The 18312-nt window shown below is 38.4% G+C and overlaps 2 protein-coding genes across 6 annotated transcripts; both read left to right on the forward strand.

Moving 5' to 3' along the window:
- The first annotated feature begins 29 nt into the window (after window positions 1-29).
- Window positions 30-11487, forward strand: FY (Transducin/WD40 repeat-like superfamily protein). 4 transcript variants are annotated; one of them, XM_086662035.1, is made up of 19 exons: window positions 30-345; window positions 799-1448; window positions 2290-2372; window positions 2888-2956; window positions 3128-3232; window positions 4543-4638; window positions 4769-4851; window positions 4954-5025; window positions 5107-5204; window positions 6320-6379; window positions 6463-6523; window positions 6604-6691; window positions 7920-7983; window positions 8415-8493; window positions 8746-8835; window positions 8998-9086; window positions 9910-10406; window positions 10498-10737; window positions 11066-11487. In XM_086662035.1, exons 2-19 carry the CDS (start codon window positions 830-832, stop codon window positions 11156-11158), a joined length of 2586 nt encoding a protein of 861 aa, XP_086518161.1. In that variant the 5' UTR covers window positions 30-345; window positions 799-829; the 3' UTR covers window positions 11159-11487. The 4 variants fall into 4 exon arrangements, with proteins under 4 accessions (XP_086518161.1, XP_086518159.1, XP_086518160.1 ...); XM_086662033.1 differs by having other exon boundaries at window positions 33-345; window positions 2281-2372; XM_086662034.1 differs by having other exon boundaries at window positions 74-336; window positions 2281-2372.
- Window positions 11488-13976: 2489 nt separating this feature from the next.
- On the forward strand, window positions 13977-18312 carry LOC147560038 (phosphatidylinositol 4-phosphate 5-kinase 6-like). Of its 2 annotated transcripts, none has more exons than XM_086662031.1 (8): window positions 13977-15925; window positions 16104-16271; window positions 16357-16522; window positions 16603-16719; window positions 16902-17095; window positions 17176-17288; window positions 17410-17479; window positions 17646-18312. In XM_086662031.1, exons 1-8 carry the CDS (start codon window positions 14658-14660, stop codon window positions 17932-17934), a joined length of 2385 nt encoding a protein of 794 aa, XP_086518157.1. In that variant the 5' UTR covers window positions 13977-14657; the 3' UTR covers window positions 17935-18312. The 2 variants fall into 2 exon arrangements, with proteins under 2 accessions (XP_086518157.1, XP_086518156.1); XM_086662030.1 differs by having other exon boundaries at window positions 14318-15925; window positions 17176-17318.

Below are 18312 nucleotides of genomic sequence, written 5' to 3' on the forward strand. Positions count from 1 at the left end.
ATCATGTTTTAATTTTTTTTTTTTTAAATGGGTCTTAAAAATAAATATTTATTTATTTTTTAATCTCTACATCGATCTCCTTGTACCAATTGGGAAGGGTTTAGGGAGATCAAGAAAGTAAGAAGTACTCTTCGGTTCATAACCCCGCAAACTCTTCACTCTCTCTCTCTCTCTATCCCACAGGACAAAATGAAAAGATTTAGTACAAGATAAAACACCAAAAGGTTCTCCCGCCACTAACAACGTCGCTAGGGTTTACGAAATCTACTCACCATCGATACTGATCTCGTGATTTCGCTCAAAGTCGAATTTTTCTGCAAGTTAGGGGAAATATCAGTAAGTTCGGTGAGTACAAAGTTTCTTCTTAGGGTTTTGTTTTACTTATAGGCATTGATTTGAGTTTCTTTATGCTCATTTGATATCTATTTATTTATAATCAGACCTACAATCAAGATATGTGCTCATAATGTGTTTGTGAATTTGTCAATGGTTGTTCGCAAATCAGGATTCTGATTAAGAGTGAGTGAGAGAGCGGGTTTACTAATTTTAGGTGAATAAGAATCTCTCTAAGTTGTGATTATATGATTTTAGTTTGTTTAGTCCTTTTAACCCCATCAATTGTTGGTGGGATTTTTTTTTTGACCCATGGTATATAAAACATTCTTCATTGTACTTTTCAAATTTGTAAAATGAACTATACAATATGAAAATGAAGTATTGATAGATTGATAGGTAACCCTTTTTATGGTGAAGATACCTGAAGGATGATGTGTTCTATTTTTTGCTCAATCTTTTCAGTTAGGATTACAATAACAACTTCGAGTAAAGGATGATGTATAATGATCAACAACAGCAGCAACAACACCAACCGCCGCCACCTCAACAGCAGCAGCACCCGCCGCCTCATCAGATGCAGCAGCACCCACCGCCTCATCAGATGCAGCAGCACCCACCGCCTCATCAGATGCAGCAGCAGCCACCGCCTCATCAGATGCAGCAGCACCCACCGCCTCATCAGATGCAGCAGCAGCCACCACCTCATCAGATGCAGCAGCAGCAGCCACCGCCTCATCAACTACAGCAGCAGCCACCGCCTCATCAACTGCAACAGCAGCCACCGCCTCATCAGCTGCAGCAGCAGCCACCACCTCATCAGCTGCAGCAGCAGCCACCGCCTCAACTGCTACAACAACCTCACCAGATGCAGCAACAACCTCATCAGATGCAGCAACAACCTCATCAGATGCAGCAGCAACATCATATGATGCAGCAGCAACCTCATCATTTGCAGCAGCAATCTCATCAGATGCAGCAGCACCCTCATCAGATGCAGCAACATCAACAAGGCATGGATTTTCATAGGGGGCCACCAATGCGACAGCCATCAGCTTCTTCGACAAATCTTACCTCTGATTATCAACACGCCACTGGTCCGGTTCCTTATGATGGTACAGTGCACAACTTTTTAGTTTCTTGTACCTTATTTTTTTAGTATTATGGGTCAGTTTTATTTTGTTTGAAACATTTGATTTAATATATACAAGAATTTTGTACAAAGGGTTGGCACCCTTAGGGTTGTGGTGTCAAGTACCACCAATGAGAAGATTACATTTTACTCACTATTACCTCCAAGCTGAATATAAAGGCTGCAAAGGATGCCAAAATTGGTTTGCTTTTGTATCTGTACTCCCATCGATGCAAGTTCTAGGATATCAGAATATATGCTTGGTTCGTCCATTAGTTAGAATTTGAGAAAGAAATGTCAAACTTAGATTGGTTTTGATAGTCTACACAAACCTCAAATGTCAGAAACATTATTCTTCACTAATAGCGTGAAGAAGTGCAGTTGAAGGACGTGCACCAAATGACCAAATTCATCTTGTTGTTAATTGGAAGGACCAAAAAAGAATTTTCTTTTGGATGTGAACAGTTATTTCTGAGGTTGTATTTCTACTTTCGGCAGTCATTTTTATGTATAAACCTCAACAAGAATTGTACTCTTAATTCTGGATTTCCCAAGTTTAACTCATGTGTAAATGACGTCTCGGAACTTTTCATATTTTGTTCCATCTAACATATTGGTCTAAGATGTATTTTCTCGTTAAAGTAGTCTTTCAGGTATTCGTCTGTGTTATGTATATTGATACATGGTCTTTTTTCATTCCCTCATCCGTGTTGTGCTTTATGATGAATGATTAACGATTTGGCAGATACTAGGCAATCCCTGTCATATTCTTGTTTGTTCCCATTATTTTTCTCACTTCTATGGATTTGTTGTAGCTCATGCAGACAGTTTCACTGCTAAAAGAGTTAGGAAGCTAGTGCAGAGGAAAGCAGTTGATTATACAAGCACTGTTGTGCGGTATATGCAGGTGAATTTTGTTATTGTGTGGAACTTGGTCTGTAAGCGCATTAGTCAGTAATTAGTTGGACGACTGCTTAACTATGTAGAATGCAAAAGACGTTTTCACTATATCTATATCGATGTGTTCATATAGTTCTTTAACAGCAAAGGGTAATAAACGTTATGACTGATATATTGGGAACAATATCGGGAAAAAATTAGAGAAGAAGACCGCTTATGTTCCATTATGGTTGATATATCTGCAGTATGTACGGTATGCCGTTATTTTCATCCAGATATATGGGTAATAAATTATAGAGTAATATAGGTTGTCTTTTGGTATATTGTATTTGGTACTGGGATGCTAGTTGATATATGGTATATAGGTGATACATTGGCAATCGACCAGTTAGCACTGCTGACTCCACCAAGGTCTTTTACTATTTTGTTTCCACGAACTTGACCTCACTGATAAAGTTTTGTTCACTTTATGTTGTTTTCTTCTGAATGTAAGTTACATAAATTGGATATATTTTTTTCCAGACTCGTAATTGGCAACGAGATTCAAGGGATAGGACTGTCTTGCAACCTACACCAGCTGCGGCAATAGATGTTAGTTTCCCTAGCTTGTCAATTGCTTACTGTTCTTCATGCATTCACCTATTTGTGATTCTTCTTTTATGTTTTACTTTGACCTAAATATTCTTCGTTAGTCGTCCATACCACGATAATGGTGCTGATATGCTAATGATGTTCCTCGAATATATTGTTACCAATGTGCAGATGTTGCCGACAATTGCCTATGCAGATAATCCATCCACAAGCTTTGCTACAAAGTTTGTTCATGCATCGACTAACAAAAACAGGTGTTCTATAAACCGTGTCCTGGTGAGTTCATTGAAGTCCATTCCAATGGGATAGTATCACTCTGACCTACATTAAGTATAGAGTTCACAGTCCATGTCTATGTAAAGTGGAAATTGGTGCAGGTGTTTAATATGCCAACATGAAAGAATCCTAATACGGGCCTGTGATCGTGCCCCCAATTTTGTTCTCTGTAGTCAGGTCCTTCAGCCTAGGAATTCTTTAATCTCGGATCAAGTATTGTTAAATTTGGAATTTGAACTATACAGAAATAATATTAACATAGAGTGGTATGTTATGGATCCATAACATTTTTATTCAAATAAACACAAGATATTTCTTGAACAATTTGAATTAATATTGATAGAGGAAAAGCGGTACAAGAGCTAGCTGCCCTTCTGAAACCAAAAGGGCAGCTAGATCAGTTTAGGACACTGTAATCCCAGAGAACGATTTTTTTTTTTTAATATTGCTAGTAAGGGTTCCCAAGAAACAGTGAACTCCAAATAGGAGTTTAGCCCACTTTTCAGCTCAGTTCTAGAAGTTGATATATCCTTGGATCTCTTCTACAAGAGAAGGTAAGGGTCTGAGTTCCCACTGACAATAGCTTGATTCTAGCTTCCCAAATGCCCCAAATGATACCGTTAGGGATCACCATCCAACTATGCTTGCCTCTTTTGGGGATTAGATGCCCTCCCCATTGCTCCACGCCATTGTTCACCTTCTGAGGTGTGCCCTATTGAGACTTAAAATTTGACAAGAATTTCCAAACTCTCGTTACCTCGCAATGCAGAAATAAGTGGTTGACAGACTCATCATATGTCCTCATTGCCCCTAGGGGCCTTTTGTACATCCCCTTTCTTCAACCAATTAAATCAAATTGTTCATAAAAAAAGACTCAGCCTATGTCTTGCAGAGAGTGCATCCTCCTGTTAAGCAATCTTGTGTTGGAAACCTGGAAACTTCTCTAGAGCTTGTAGTAAAAGGAAGATGTAAATTCATAGTCTCACATTATACAAGTTTAAGTGACTTTTAGTTACCCAAGTAGCTGAAAGCCTGAAACGAGTAGCTGTATCTTAGTATCTGCACTATAAATATATCAAAATGAGCGTCGATGTTGCTTAGGTCTATGAAATGCCAAAGCTTGAATGTGCATAATGTTGGAAGAAAGTGTTTACCAATAAAAGCAAGACTGTCAATAAAATGATACTAAAATCTCGTGAGTTAGTCTCTTAAAAATGAATCGATTAGTGTGAAGATGGAACAGTTGCATTCAGTCGGTTGAAGAGATTTTATCCATCTAATGCCTAACATACTACTGTTTTCTACTAAAGTGGACTCCTACAGGAAGACGACTCATTACTGGTTCTCAAAGTGGTGAATTTACTCTTTGGAACGGACAGTCCTTTAACTTTGAAATGATTCTTCAGGTATAACAAATGGACTTGTAGTTGGGTTGTTTCTTTATCGGTTCCTGTTATGAGATATTGAGTCACAATATTTCAAAGTGGAAAAAGAAACATAGACTGAATATCGTCTCGAACACCTCTTTCTGTGCAGGCTCATGATCAAGCAATTCGGTCTATGATATGGAGTCACAATGAAAATTGGATGGTCACTGGGGACGATGGAGGCTCAATTAAGTATGATTAGCCTCTTACTATTTGGTTGGGCTCCTGTTTATATGAGATAAATATGTTTTTCTAAGAACTGTAATATATTTTGTATGTTAAATATTTTATTAGGTATTGGCAGAATAACATGAATAATGTGAAGGCAAATAAATCTGCCCATAAAGAATCGGTCCGTGACCTGAGGTACATCTTTATATTCGTTACAGTTCAGTCAGCATGAAGTCTTTCGTATTAGGTTGTTTAACAACCCTTTTTGTTGAACAGCTTCTCCAGGACTGATTTGAAGTTTTGCTCATGTTCTGATGATACTACTGTTAAAGTATGGGATTTTGCACGGTGCCAGGAAGAGCGCTCTTTATCTGGTAATGTGCCTTTAAGAAATCATCAGGTTCATCAGTGGTTGGTACTTATGCAGTTATGTGCTTTCAGTGCAATTATCATTCATTGTTTGATGAACGAGTGAGCTGACAATCTGTTGCCGATGTGAAATTATCTTTAATATAATACCTAGAATAGACGTTTTTATATAAATCATCACGTTCGTTTATGTCAGGAAGAATATTTGATTTTACTAGAGAGATAAATGCCTTTAGGAATTCATTTTATACCAGTAAAAACATTAAAAATGTTCAGATTTGGGATTCGAAGTGATGTAAAAACGAAAACAACTTTGGTCTTTTATTTTCTAATAAAAGAGGTTCTTTGTTGGTCATATAGATCAATATCTTTCACCGAATGCAGTTTAAAGGAGCTATTGTCTCTGACTCTGTAAACATTTCTCAGCACTTTTAGTTTTGACAATGCTAGGAGTACTATAATTGAGGAACCTGTGAGCCCCATATACACTGTGTCCCTTGAGGTAGACATGTACGATTTCATGTCTGATAAATCAGTGCTGGAAACATCTCTATTCAGAATGTTTCGAGGTCCTAAACTTGTAACTCCTTGAGCATGGCAAGTCATCCTGATGATGGTGTCAAATATGTTTAGTGATCATGCCACTCTCGTGCCGTTTAAGTTAAGTTGGATCTTGGTTCTTAATTTCTGTTCTGTTCCTTCGGTTTCAACTTCTTACTCTTGATTCTTGAAACTGGCACGACTCACGTGAAGTAAAAATGGCTAGTAGGGTGTATGTGTAACAATGACAACAACTGGTTCATCATGCTTCTGCTGTTCTGCAACTGCATCATTTGGGTGGTTCAGTTCTCAAACTTTGCTTCTCTCACATTGAATATAGAAGATATTTATTTATTTGTTGCTATGACATGAGATCATGCTTTATTTATGTCATTGACTTCATATCCCTGTTGCTTGGATTACCATTTTAGTTATTTATATTAGTTAATTTCTTTGAGAATGCACATTTGAATTTTTCTTAGAGCCTTTTCACATCTGAATGTTCTCAAGTATATTCGATGTGCTTTAATATTCTCGAGAAAACCTAAGAGTCTAGTGTATGGGCTTTGAACTCAGGCAGGCCATGGTTGGGATGTAAAGAGTGTTGATTGGCATCCGACAAAGTCTCTACTAGTTTCAGGTTTGCACACTCTTTTGTTTTCATTGTTTTTCTTAGGCATCTAACTCTTGCTCCCAACCTTGACATTTTACCATCTTTATTAGGTGGCAAAGATAACCTAGTTAAACTCTGGGATGCTAAAAGTGGGAGAGAACTTTCTTCTTTGTAAGTATTGTTTCCTAATTTGTGAAGTCATCATTCTATCGTTTGTTTGCTGTTTGGTTATGTATGTACGTGTTTTGCAGCCATGGTCATAAGAATACAGTTCTCTGTGTTAAATGGAATGAAAACGGCAATTGGGTGCTGACTGCTTCAAAGGATCAAATAATCAAGGTATGCCCTTGGAAGTATTTTCTGAATTTTAAAATTGAGCAATTTCTTATATTTGATTTAAGTATTGCCAATCTTGTGGTTCAAGCTGATGAAGAAAAGCAGATATGAACTACACATTTAGTATTCTTCAAACTATTTTACTTTCGAAATGAATTATATAATCACTGTGGCTCTTTATCTTCAAGTCAAGTGTTAGATCGGCCATCACCTGTAGGTGCTTTAACGAAAGCCGGCCCCTGGTGGCTATGATCGCTCTCTTTCGTTTTTTCCCCCTTTAATTACTCTCATCTCCCGTCCAATAGCAAGCATACACAGAAGTGAAGCCGTGCCGGTTCTGTGGTTATTAGAATTTCGCGAAAATAATTGGCTTTTTAGTAGTATTGTTACATCCTGCTTAAAGGTGTCAATACTTTAAACTTTGTGCAACAATATTTGTTTTGCGGATGGATATGCGTTGCAATTAAAGAATCCCATGTGCAGAATTTATTCTTATACAAGAGTGGGAGAATAACATGAATATGAGTTTATGGCATCCATCAGATACAATATTTTGAAAGATAAGTCACAAACTACTTGGGCGTGAGCACTCGACTAATTTCGGTTTAAACTTGAGCATTTTTCTTAACAACTAAAGCACAAAAAGATGAAAGTCTTCAGATTAAGCCGAGAAAGTAATCCAAAATGTATAGTGATCTCCCGAGCAAGTCCTTAATGTCACTTTTGATGTAGTTAGTTCCTTGCCGCCTTTCTCTGAACTCCATGATTTTATGTGCACCACTTGAGTCCGTGAAAAGCCAAAACATAGTATCCACTATCAACAGACCATAATCAGCCAAAACATAGTATGAAGCCCAAAAAATGGTGTATATTTAGTTTGGTGACGTGGTCTTGGAATCACTAGATGCTTGGTTTTCTTATGGGATATGAGGTATCCTTGTAGAGGCAGGCTTTGAGAACTCAATTCATACCTATCATTCGGTTCCTATTCATTTATCCTCATCATTTTATCACAGTAATAGTATTTCTATCAGATATTCGTTTGATTTTTACCAGATAATTGCATTTATGTTGCTAACATTTTCGTATGATTAACCAAGATAATTTGTTTCCTAGTCCAGTTTTGTTTCTCTCTGCCCTGTATAAGTTTGGACCTAAAGCCCTGCTATTTATTATTTAACTTACTGGTTAAGAATGACACTTAACATCAATCATCCTCATTGTTTTCCAGCTCTACGATATAAGAGCTATGAAAGAACTTGAATCGTTCCGGGGGCATCGGAAGGATGTTACTGGTTAGTAAAGCTCTTGCTTATCTATGAATAACACAGTGATTTTTGTCACTTGTATTTGTTTGTATATGTTAGAATGGATCTATATATTTGCTGTTTTACATTTTTAGTTGGATAGAATTTATATTTAAATTTTAATGGGGTCTGGCATCGGGGTAACTAGACCTTATTATCTCTCTCGGTTTTGGACCAAACCCAAATTCACAGAGCTTTCCTTTACTCGTATATAGTGCATGTTGGCATAGACGAGTTCTTCTAATTTCTCCAAAAAAAGGTATGGTAATCTTGCTGAGGCAATTGACTGAGAAGCATCTGTTGACTGAGAAGCACCCGTTGCTTCTATGTTTATGGCTAACAGATTTGTAACTTTGTTATTTTTTTCATCTGGTGGAATATGGTTTATTTGTTACTGAAGTTATGCTCTTTGTTGCTAGCTCTTGCTTGGCATCCATTCCATGAAGAATATTTTGTCAGCGGCAGTTTTGATGGGTCCATCTTTCATTGGCTTGTCGGGTAACTACTGGTTCCTTATCGAAATTTCTAGTGATTACCTCGACTCCAATCATTCTTGTAAGGATATAAAACCTATTTCAAGAAAGAGGAGTACATTTTATGACATGGTTATTTGGTGTTTCTACAATAGCTCCTAATAGCAACTGGGCCCACAACATACTTGTTTTACTCTTTTTCTTCATTTTCTTGGCGAACCCTCAATTTTGTAACTGTTAGATATGCAATATCACTCATTTTGCTTCAAATGCACAGGCACGACAGTCCTCAGGTTGAAATAAATGGTGCACATGAAAATAGTGTCTGGGATCTTGCTTGGCATCCTATTGGTTATATCCTTTGCAGGTACCGTTTGTTAGTTGTGTTCTGTATGATCTCCTTTGAAGTTTTTCGTCGACACATTTCTAATGCATTGCGAGTGTTAGCCTTGGGACTATACTTGAAGTAAACCTCGAATTTGAATGTGCACCATTTTGATGTAATTTATGTAGTCTATATCCTGTGCAGTGGTAGCAATGATCATACAACAAGGTTTTGGTGTAGAAACAGACCAGGAGATCCTCCCCGTGATAAAGTCAATACTGGCTACAATCAAGGTTAGTTGTCTTTCGCATATTTGCTTGATATGGAGGATTCTTCTACTTATCATATTTCATAACTAAGCAACCAACAACCTGAGGGAGATAAGTATATTAGTTTGTTATAAGTATTCATCTCCAGTTCTCCACCTTGATCATTTTAAAGCTCACAATCTACATTTTAGTGTGTTTCTTATCAAGTCTAATTGGGTAGAGTTATTTCAGTACCTTGGTTTGTTCTTTTCTTAAGATGTGTTCTAATGACAAAATTGAGATAAAGATGATCTGCATCAGAGCATAATTGGAGGGATAATTAAGGAGCAACTAGACGTTGATGGTGGTTCCACAAACTTGTCGTGGGTAGATGGTTGATATCTTGGGAGAGATGGGAGTAACAAAGGAAAATTTTGTACATAAAACCTGAACTAAGAGGAAGTAGATACTACAGGAGAAGAATAAGAACCAATACTGATTAACGAAGTTAGGTTGTGGGGCTAAAGTTGGTGAACTGGCAAATTGGGGTGTAAAATCCTTTTCCTTTATTTGTATGGTAAAACTAGGGGCGATGTACTGGCTCGCTTATCATTTTCTTTTTATAACTTCTTGCTAGATTTACTTGTAACAGCATATCTTTCTTATCATCCCTTTCCTCCAAGTCCACCTTTTGCTGTGTATATCATAATCAAGGTCACAAAAGAGAACAAGAAAAGAGTTCTTCCAAGTGGATGTATTTTTTGCTGAACCACTCGCATCCCTGCTTCTTTTTGTCATTTAATTTTGCCTATTTTCCTTTTATGTTTGAGTTTTTGACAATTTGTTCATCAACTTTGATCTTTTTCAGGATTTGGTGAGCAAAATCCTGCACTTGCAGGACGTATAGCCAGTAATTTCCCAGTACCTGAAGGGCCAACAACTCCAGGACCCTTTGCAACTGGTATGCCTCGAAATGAAGGAACCATTCCTGGTATTGGGGCAGCGATGCCATTATCTATACCATCCCTTGACATGTCTGATCAAGGAGAGCAGCAGCACCAGCAGCCTCTACCAGTTTCTATGCCTGGTGGACCTCCTCCACTTCCACCAGGCCCACATCCATCCCTTCTTGCTTCTGGTCAAGCATATCAACAATTCCCTCATCGTATGCCGCAACAACAGCATCAACCATTTCTACCTCAAATGCCACCTCCTAATATGCCACAGATGCAGCCACTACCGTCTCATTTACCGATGCTATCACATCCTCATTTACCTCGGCCTCCCCCACCTCAACTACCATCAGTGCCGGGTTCTTCGTCCATGTCTACACTCTCTAACTCTCCGCAATTGCCTGGTCAAATGGTACTTGACTTCATTGCCAAATGTCAATTTCCTATCAATCGTTCTATTTAGAATAGCATTTGATAACTTGTGGTTTCATGTGCTCATTCAGGGTATGTCAGGTTCCGCAAATCAGATGGCCCCTCCAATGCAACAAGGCCACATCATGGGCATGAATCAAATACCTCCTAATTCTCTGCAACCTCCACAGGGTGGTTTTGGTAATGGAATGCCTAACATGCAGGGGCCTTCTGGTCCAAGTGGACCTGGGCAAATGTATCCAATGGGTGGGCCATTCAACCGTCCTCAAGGTGTACAATTGCCAATGGCTCCAGGACTCAACCCCTACCAGGTAAATCCATTGATTAGCATACATATTGTAGGTGCTTCAGTTCAGATACATATTTAGCCCTTCGGGATAATTTCCCGTCTTGAAAGTAAAACCCGACTTATCTAATGAAGTTCCACAAATCTTTGTTATTCAACTATCACTCTACGAGTCATTAGTTGCTGCTTTGGGGTTTTGATTGGTGGGATTTGGCATATCTCCCATATAGTTTTTTTTTTTTGGAATCCAACTTCATATATAGGCTAAAAGCCAATGAGAAATACATCATCTCCCATATAGTTTTGGGCCTCTTTCACATCGTTTTTTGATTTGTATTGCCTGTGTTTTGTAGAGTGGGAATCCAGGGCCTCACATGGGTCATCCTACCGGTATGCCTCTGCCACCACCGCCACCAGCACCACAACATGGTTCAAATCCTCAGTAAAAGCGACCAGTTTAGTTGTGCTGACCTGAAGTTCATTTAGAAGTCCCGGAATTTTGTTTCGCAAAGAAAGGCAGAAGATACAATATCATGTATCAGTTACTAGGGCAAATGTGCATTTCTTGTTTGGATTGTATCTTGTGTTTGTTTACTTAACAACATTGGTTTCAGAATCTGTTAGACTAGAGAAGAGGAAAATAGGAACCTCGACCCGAGATTGTTGAAATAGTGATAATTTGTTTAAACTTAGCTCGTTGCGATTTCGAGGAATCAATCAGATGGCAGATGCAGTCTGAGTGACTGAGACATTAATTCAAATATCTTTTTTCCAATGGCCTTAAAGAGAATAATTGCTATGTTAACTAAACTTGAAGGCAATTGAAACTAACCCTTGAAGGCCATAATAGTTGATATTTATGTCTATTTAGTGCACAACTAACAAGTATCAATCTCACGACCTTCTAGTTTTTAGAGGAATGTACAACCAGTTGAATCTCTATATGAATCCTTATCTTTCCTTGAATCTCTTCTTTAAAAGCATTCTAGTGGAATATTTGAGAACAAGTGAATACTAGAAAATATTTCTATTATCTTCATGGAAGGAAACAAGAGGTGAACCTTGGTTGGGGCATCTCAGGGGTGGTTGGGGCCTCTTGGCATGGGTGCGCCTCTTGTCTTTCTTTTGGGGCGCCTCTTGTCTTTCTTTTGGACTTCTGAATTGAACTCATTAGGATCTTCTTCGGCGTTGCGTTTTGGCTACCTTTGGTCTTTCTTTTCGACTTCCGAATTAAGCTCGTTTGGATATTCTTTTAGAAAATTATAGAAGAGGCTAAAAAAGTAGACTTACTCCAGACCTAAATAGGAACTGTATGGGCCAAAATACGTCACCAGGAGTGCCCCAAGAAATTCACGATTAACGGACTTACTCGGTGATCAAACCCATGAACTAAGCGTTAATGGGCCCGACCCGGTTACCTTCGGGTACTCCTAAGCAACGGCAAGTAAAGAAGCACTTCCAGCCCTGGAGAAAGAGGTCCGCTCTCGCTGAAATATTTAAGCACTTCCAGTCCTAGGAGAAGAGGCCTGCCCTCGCCTTCTTAGCAGACCCAAGTACGGAAGCACATCCAGCCTTGGATGAAAAGGTCCACCCTTAAATCCTCAACGGACCTCCTGCCGTCTATCCGTTGGAGAGATGTTACAGTCATTCAAGATGACAATATCCTGGATATATCCGTTAGGAAGTTACGAAATCCATATTAATTGTGACAACCCATGCGTTACCATCATTAAAGATGACAACTCATCACCGAGTAGCGATCGATCAAAGACTCTATAAAAGGACCAAGAAGAAGATGATACGGATCATCTGATTCTAGGCAAACACATCAAGTACAAACTCAGTACTATCATCAAATTCCCGACTAAAACACTCGATCATCTGGTTATCGCCGAACTTATTCATATTCCACTGATATCACTATCAAGCACTCTAATATCATCTGATCATCACCTAAGACACTCGACTACTTTCTCTCTCATACAGAGGGACCATCCGATCATCAACGAGCATACTGAGTGATCACTTAATACCTTTCTCTCTCCTGGGCGACCAGACAACCAAGGAAGATCGACCATTACTTTCTCTCTCTTGGGCGACCAGACAACCAAGGAAGGTTGACCATTACATTCTCTCTCTTGGGCGACCTGACAACCAAGGAAGGGCGGCCTACCATTATCTCTCCTAATGATCAACGTAGGCAAGCTACTTTAACTCTCCTGGAGGTCAGACTTTCCTTATCTCACCCACATGAATATTTACAAGGTTAGGTCCTTAAAGCTTCCCACTTATTTACGATACATACCCTCGTGTAAGGTATACCTCACCAGCACTGCCTGAGTCAAGGACAGACCCCATAGGCTGTCATAATCTCTCTCCAACAAAGTTAGTTAATCCGTAGAGGGCGAGTTCCGACCACTCTACGAGCCGTGCCTAAACTCCGATCGTTATCCAACCAACGGTAAAATTCCAAGGCTAATACCCACGTACATATCACTTCTCTTGCAAGCTTACTGACTTGACCGTCGGAGCTCCCTTAGGCCGACACCATCCCGGTGTCCCAAGGGACTTACGGTTACGTGTGTTCTTGTCTCTTTTGTTACAGGTTAAGTCCAAAGACGTCGTCGGTGCCCGTACAAATATTAACAGGTGGAGGTTCGACATCCGGCCAACGGGCCGGTCCAGCTGACTTCTTGACCCGCGATTTCTTACCCCCACAGGAACAACCATTCATCAAGAATGAACAAATTCTTCAAGAGAGAGAAAGATCATTGACTTGAAAATGGAAACCCTTGATTTCATGTAGGTCCCAATTAGGCCTTTTAAGATTGAAATTCCTTATATTGACAACTCGTTGTAAGGATGATCCTAATAAGTTTCTCTTTCGTCTTTTTCATATTCAATTTCAACTCTTTTTTTCCACAAACTTTCCTCCTACAACTTTATAAGAAAAATATCTTCTCCTCATATATTTGAACTTACACAAAAAGTATTTTTGGAACCAAAAAAATACGGAGAAATTTTAAAAAGATCCAGTGTCTCTTGATGCTGTGGTCGAATACTCATTCCAAAATTCAGATGTCTTAGAGGTCACAAATCCAATTCTCATTGTAAAATCTAAGATTTAGAAACTGTTGTTTATTAAGGGTATAAATAATGACACGTAGTGTAGTTGTATGAAAGTACATTACGAGAATAAATTTTTTAAAAGTACTAGGGCATGTGATTTTTTGGCTTGTCATATATAGTTTTTTTTTGTTGAACTTTGTCATATATAGTTATTCCAAGAATTCTTTTTTGTTTGAAGATAGTTATTCCAAGAGTGTGACTTTTAAAAGTACTATGTTTATGTGATCTTTTGTCTAGTCATATATAGTTATTGCAAGATTGACCAATAGGGATTGTATTTTTTTCCTATTTGAATTTGTAGAAAAAGGTAGGTGGGCAAGCCACATATGCCTAGGAATGGGCTTTGCCTACAATTTGAACCTAAAAATGGCATGCATAAAATGAGCACCCATTCATCCAGGCCCTCCCTCCAAATGTGTGGCTCCCCATTATTTGTAGGAGATTGAATAGGAATTTGTAAGGTATCAAACAAAATTACACAAAACAAAGTTAAAGTAAACAAAAACCAAATGATTCTGCACAAACCTATCTTTGACCTCTCAAACACCCAAAAAACAATAACTTATATTTGTCTTCCTTCCTTCAACCAACCCTCTTTTCAAACAACATTCTCTCTTTCCATCAATCTAAAATAGATCATTTGTTTTGATGACTATTACATTTCCATTTGGAATCTTATTACATTTGTTTTGATGACTATTTGTGTTTAGGTTTGATTTATTTCAAGAGATTGATTGATAAGGAAACTTGTGTAGACAATGGAAACATAAAACATAGACAGAGAGAGGCAGGGGAGAGTTTGAAGAGAAATTAAGAATGAAGAGAGAACAGTTAGGTGTAAAAGCATGGGAAGCCACGGTTCGTAAAACACAAGCCGCTGCAAAGAACCGTGTTCGTGGATTCTTTGCAAGCTCACCAATGTCATCTGCTCAAGTTGCAGATGATGATGAAGGTGGTGGAGCTACCACAACTACCACCACCACCAATAACAGCAGCAATGAAATATACCATTCGGAGCGTTTTCTCTCTAATGGTGATTTCTATACAGGTCAATTATCCGATAACTACCCACACGGTACGGGTAAGTATCTGTGGACTGATGGTTGTATGTATATGGGTGAATGGTTCAGAGGAAAAACCATGGGTAGAGGTAAATTCTCATGGCCTTCTGGTGCTACTTATGAAGGTGATTTTAAAACTGGTTATATGGATGGTAAAGGCACTTATACAAGCCCAAACGGCGATACTTACAAAGGGTCTTGGGTCATGAATCTTAAACATGGCAATGGTATTAAACATTACTCTAATGGTGATGTTTATGATGGCGAATGGCACCGTGGAGCTCAAGATGGTAATGGCCGATACCAATGGAAAAACGGAAACTCTTACTCTGGGCAATGGAGAAATGGTTCTATTACGGGTAATGGTTCTTTCATATGGACTAGTGGTAATCGTTATGACGGAGCTTGGGAAGATGGATTACCTAAAGGTAATGGAACATATCGATGGGCAGATGGAAGTTTTTATGTTGGTAATTGGAGTAAGGATCCAGATGAACAAAGTGGGACATATTATCCATCTCCATCTGGTTCTTCCATGGAGAATAGTTCTGATTGGAACCCTCAAGAGGTTTATAATGTCGAATTGAGTGATTCTAAGATTTGTCCTAATGAAAAAATCACTTTGTTGCCATCACAAAAGGTTATTAATTGGTCTGCAGCAGAGGTTGATTTGTTACAAAAGCAAGGAGGTGGGTGGAGGATAGCGAAAGGAGGAGATTCGAGTGGTAATCCGAGGAGAAATTCTGTCGATGGAAGGTCGGGTAGTCATACTACAGATACCGTTTATGGTAGAAGTTCGGCCTCTGATGTCGATTCAATGGTTCGCAATAGTGTTGATGGAAGTTCTATGTTTATGAGAGATAGAGATCACTTTTGTAATCTTCATATTGAAGATGGAGATTCAAGTGGTTCCCGTTCGCCGTTTATGGGAATGTTACCTAGAGAAATGAAGAAACAAGGTGCCACAATCTCAAAAGGACACAAGAATTATGAACTTATGCTCAATTTGCAACTTGGTATCAGGTTCATTACTTTCCTCCTTTTCAGTTTCGAATTTTGTCTTCGCCTTCGTGGTTTCTTGATTAGAATGTGATCGTCCCTTCGCCTTTTGACATGGCTTTTGTTTGATAAGTTTGCACTATTTCTTGTAAATTATGTATCTTACTGTCTGAATGAACTTTTTATTCAATATGATTTACAGGCATTCCGTTGGAAGACCAGCTCCATCAACATCTCTTGATCTCAAGGCTTCCGCTTTTGATCCAAAAGAGAAAATTTGGACGAAATTCCCACCGGAAGGAACCAAATATACACCACCACACCAATCTTGTGATTTCAGATGGAAGGACTATTGTCCATTGGTCTTTAGGTCAGTCAGGCCTCAAACTCAAACCATTTTCAAGCATTATACGATCATGTTTACTTTCTCTTCCAACACTAGTATCTTTTTTCAGGACACTGCGGAAACTATTCAAGGTGGATCCAGCTGATTACATGCTATCAATATGCGGGAACGATGCCCTCAGAGAGCTCTCTTCTCCCGGAAAAAGTGGAAGCTTCTTTTACTTGACTAACGACGACCGTTACATGATTAAGACAATGAAGAAATCAGAAGTAAAAGTGAGTTGCTCTATATCCTACCATTTTCTTGCTTCAAAATGAACTTATATTTGAAGAGATTTGTTTCATTCATCGCACAGGTACTCCAAAGGATGCTTCCAGCCTACTATAACCATGTTAGAGCTTTCGAGAATACTTTGGTGACCAAGTTTTACGGTTTACATTGTGTAAAATTGACCGGTGCTACACAAAAGAAGGTAAAACCACTCGGCACAACCAAAATAGGAATTTGAGATATCATACATTTTTTATTTGGAAACATTAAGATTCAAACTCTAGTCTCTCCAGAGGTGACTGGTGAGACATACATGTTACTACTCAACCAAAGTACGCTTAAAACGTTCATTCGTAAGCTTATTGATTTGTGTCAATGAATCAGGTTCGGTTCGTCATAATGGGGAATCTATTCTGCACAGAGTACACAATTCACAGGCGCTTTGATTTGAAAGGGTCTTCCCATGGCCGAACTACGGATAAAGCAGAGGCAGATATTGATGAAAACACTACTCTTAAAGACCTTGATCTTAACTTCATATTTCGACTTCAAAAAGCGTGGTTCCAAGAATTTCAGAGGTATACATTATAAGTATCCCATTACAAAATCACTACGAAACTCTGTTTTGTTTCGTCTAACTTATAACTTACACATACAGGCAAGTGGACAGGGACTGTGAATTGCTTGAACAAGAAAGAATTATGGATTATAGTCTTTTGGTTGGTGTTCACTTCAGAGATGCATCATATAACCGAGACCCGCTTTTGGATGGTCAGATTTCTGGAACTCGAACTCCTAAGGGTCATATATTCTTCGTTCTCCTTTTTACTTATAATATCATATATTATTGTTTTCGTTATGGTTAAAACGAATATTCGGTCTCTTCATACAGGCGATACTGAGGGCGAACAACCTCGTCTTTCTGCAGTTGACATAGACCAGCTTCTTTTAGACCCTCAACGGTAAAAACTCTAATGAAAACGAACTCATTTCATTTACGTAACTATGAAAACAACCTATTATTTCTACTATTGGAACACATTGAGTTCCACCCACGAAAATTTTCGTTTATATTATAACTTTCACATATTGAAATTCCTAAATGTATTAGCGAACGTCTGTATACAGGTGGGCAACTATAAGATTAGGTATTAACATGCCGGCACGAGTTGAACAAACGATAAGAAGAAGTGATGTTGATTCACAACTAATTGGAGAATCGACAGGAGAATTTTACGATGTGGTATTGTTCTTTGGTATAATAGATATACTTCAAGATTATGACATTAGCAAGAAGCTTGAACATGCATATAAGTCTATTCAGTATGACCCTACTTCAATATCAGCCGTTGATCCAAAACAATACTCTAAACGTTTTCGTGATTTTATTTTCAAAATTTTTACCGACGATACATGAACTAGTCAACTAGTTAAAGAAGAACCATTTCGACTTCGATTCAAATGTAGTAATTTCAGCTTGGAGGAATCTATGTAAAGTCTTAAAAACCAAATGGCGTTGCTTATGAAGTCATCGAACAACAAGAGCATTTGGTAAATGTTTTTTTTCTTATGTAAGTTGTAATGATTCGAAATGTAAATTTTATTGTATCTGAAGGGCTAACCTCAGTCCACAAAAATAATTTATTTTTTTGTGTTTCAATTTTCCTTTTGTTTTTAAACTTAGTTGATAAAGGGGTGGGTATATGGGGATTTCAAGAATTGTATTTGAATAAAGATGTACAATGTGAACCACAACTTAATCAAATTAATATGCCATTTTATTCTTCTCTCCAAA

Source organism: Eschscholzia californica, unplaced genomic scaffold (assembly GCF_041429995.1).
Source record: "Eschscholzia californica isolate CP2 unplaced genomic scaffold, dmEscCali1.0.p SCAF_2, whole genome shotgun sequence".
Taxonomy (NCBI): Eukaryota; Viridiplantae; Streptophyta; class Magnoliopsida; order Ranunculales; family Papaveraceae; genus Eschscholzia; species Eschscholzia californica.

What these genes read in the sequence shown, in the direction of transcription:
- FY (XM_086662033.1), top strand. Translation starts at nt 830, where the DNA reads ATGATGTATAATGATCAACAACAGCAGCAACAACACCAACCGCCGCCA. An exon ending in GTTCTATAAACCGTGTCCTG is followed by an intron (nt 3,233 to 4,542) that starts GTGAGTTCATTG and finishes TTTCTACTAAAG; the next exon opens with TGGACTCCTACAGGAAGACG. An exon ending in ATCTTTCATTGGCTTGTCGG is followed by an intron (nt 8,494 to 8,745) that starts GTAACTACTGGT and finishes TCAAATGCACAG; the next exon opens with GCACGACAGTCCTCAGGTTG.
- LOC147560038 (XM_086662030.1), top strand. Translation starts at nt 14,658, where the DNA reads ATGAAGAGAGAACAGTTAGGTGTAAAAGCATGGGAAGCCACGGTTCGT. An exon ending in TATTGTCCATTGGTCTTTAG is followed by an intron (nt 16,272 to 16,356) that starts GTCAGTCAGGCC and finishes ATCTTTTTTCAG; the next exon opens with GACACTGCGGAAACTATTCA. An exon ending in CCGGTGCTACACAAAAGAAG is followed by an intron (nt 16,720 to 16,901) that starts GTAAAACCACTC and finishes TCAATGAATCAG; the next exon opens with GTTCGGTTCGTCATAATGGG.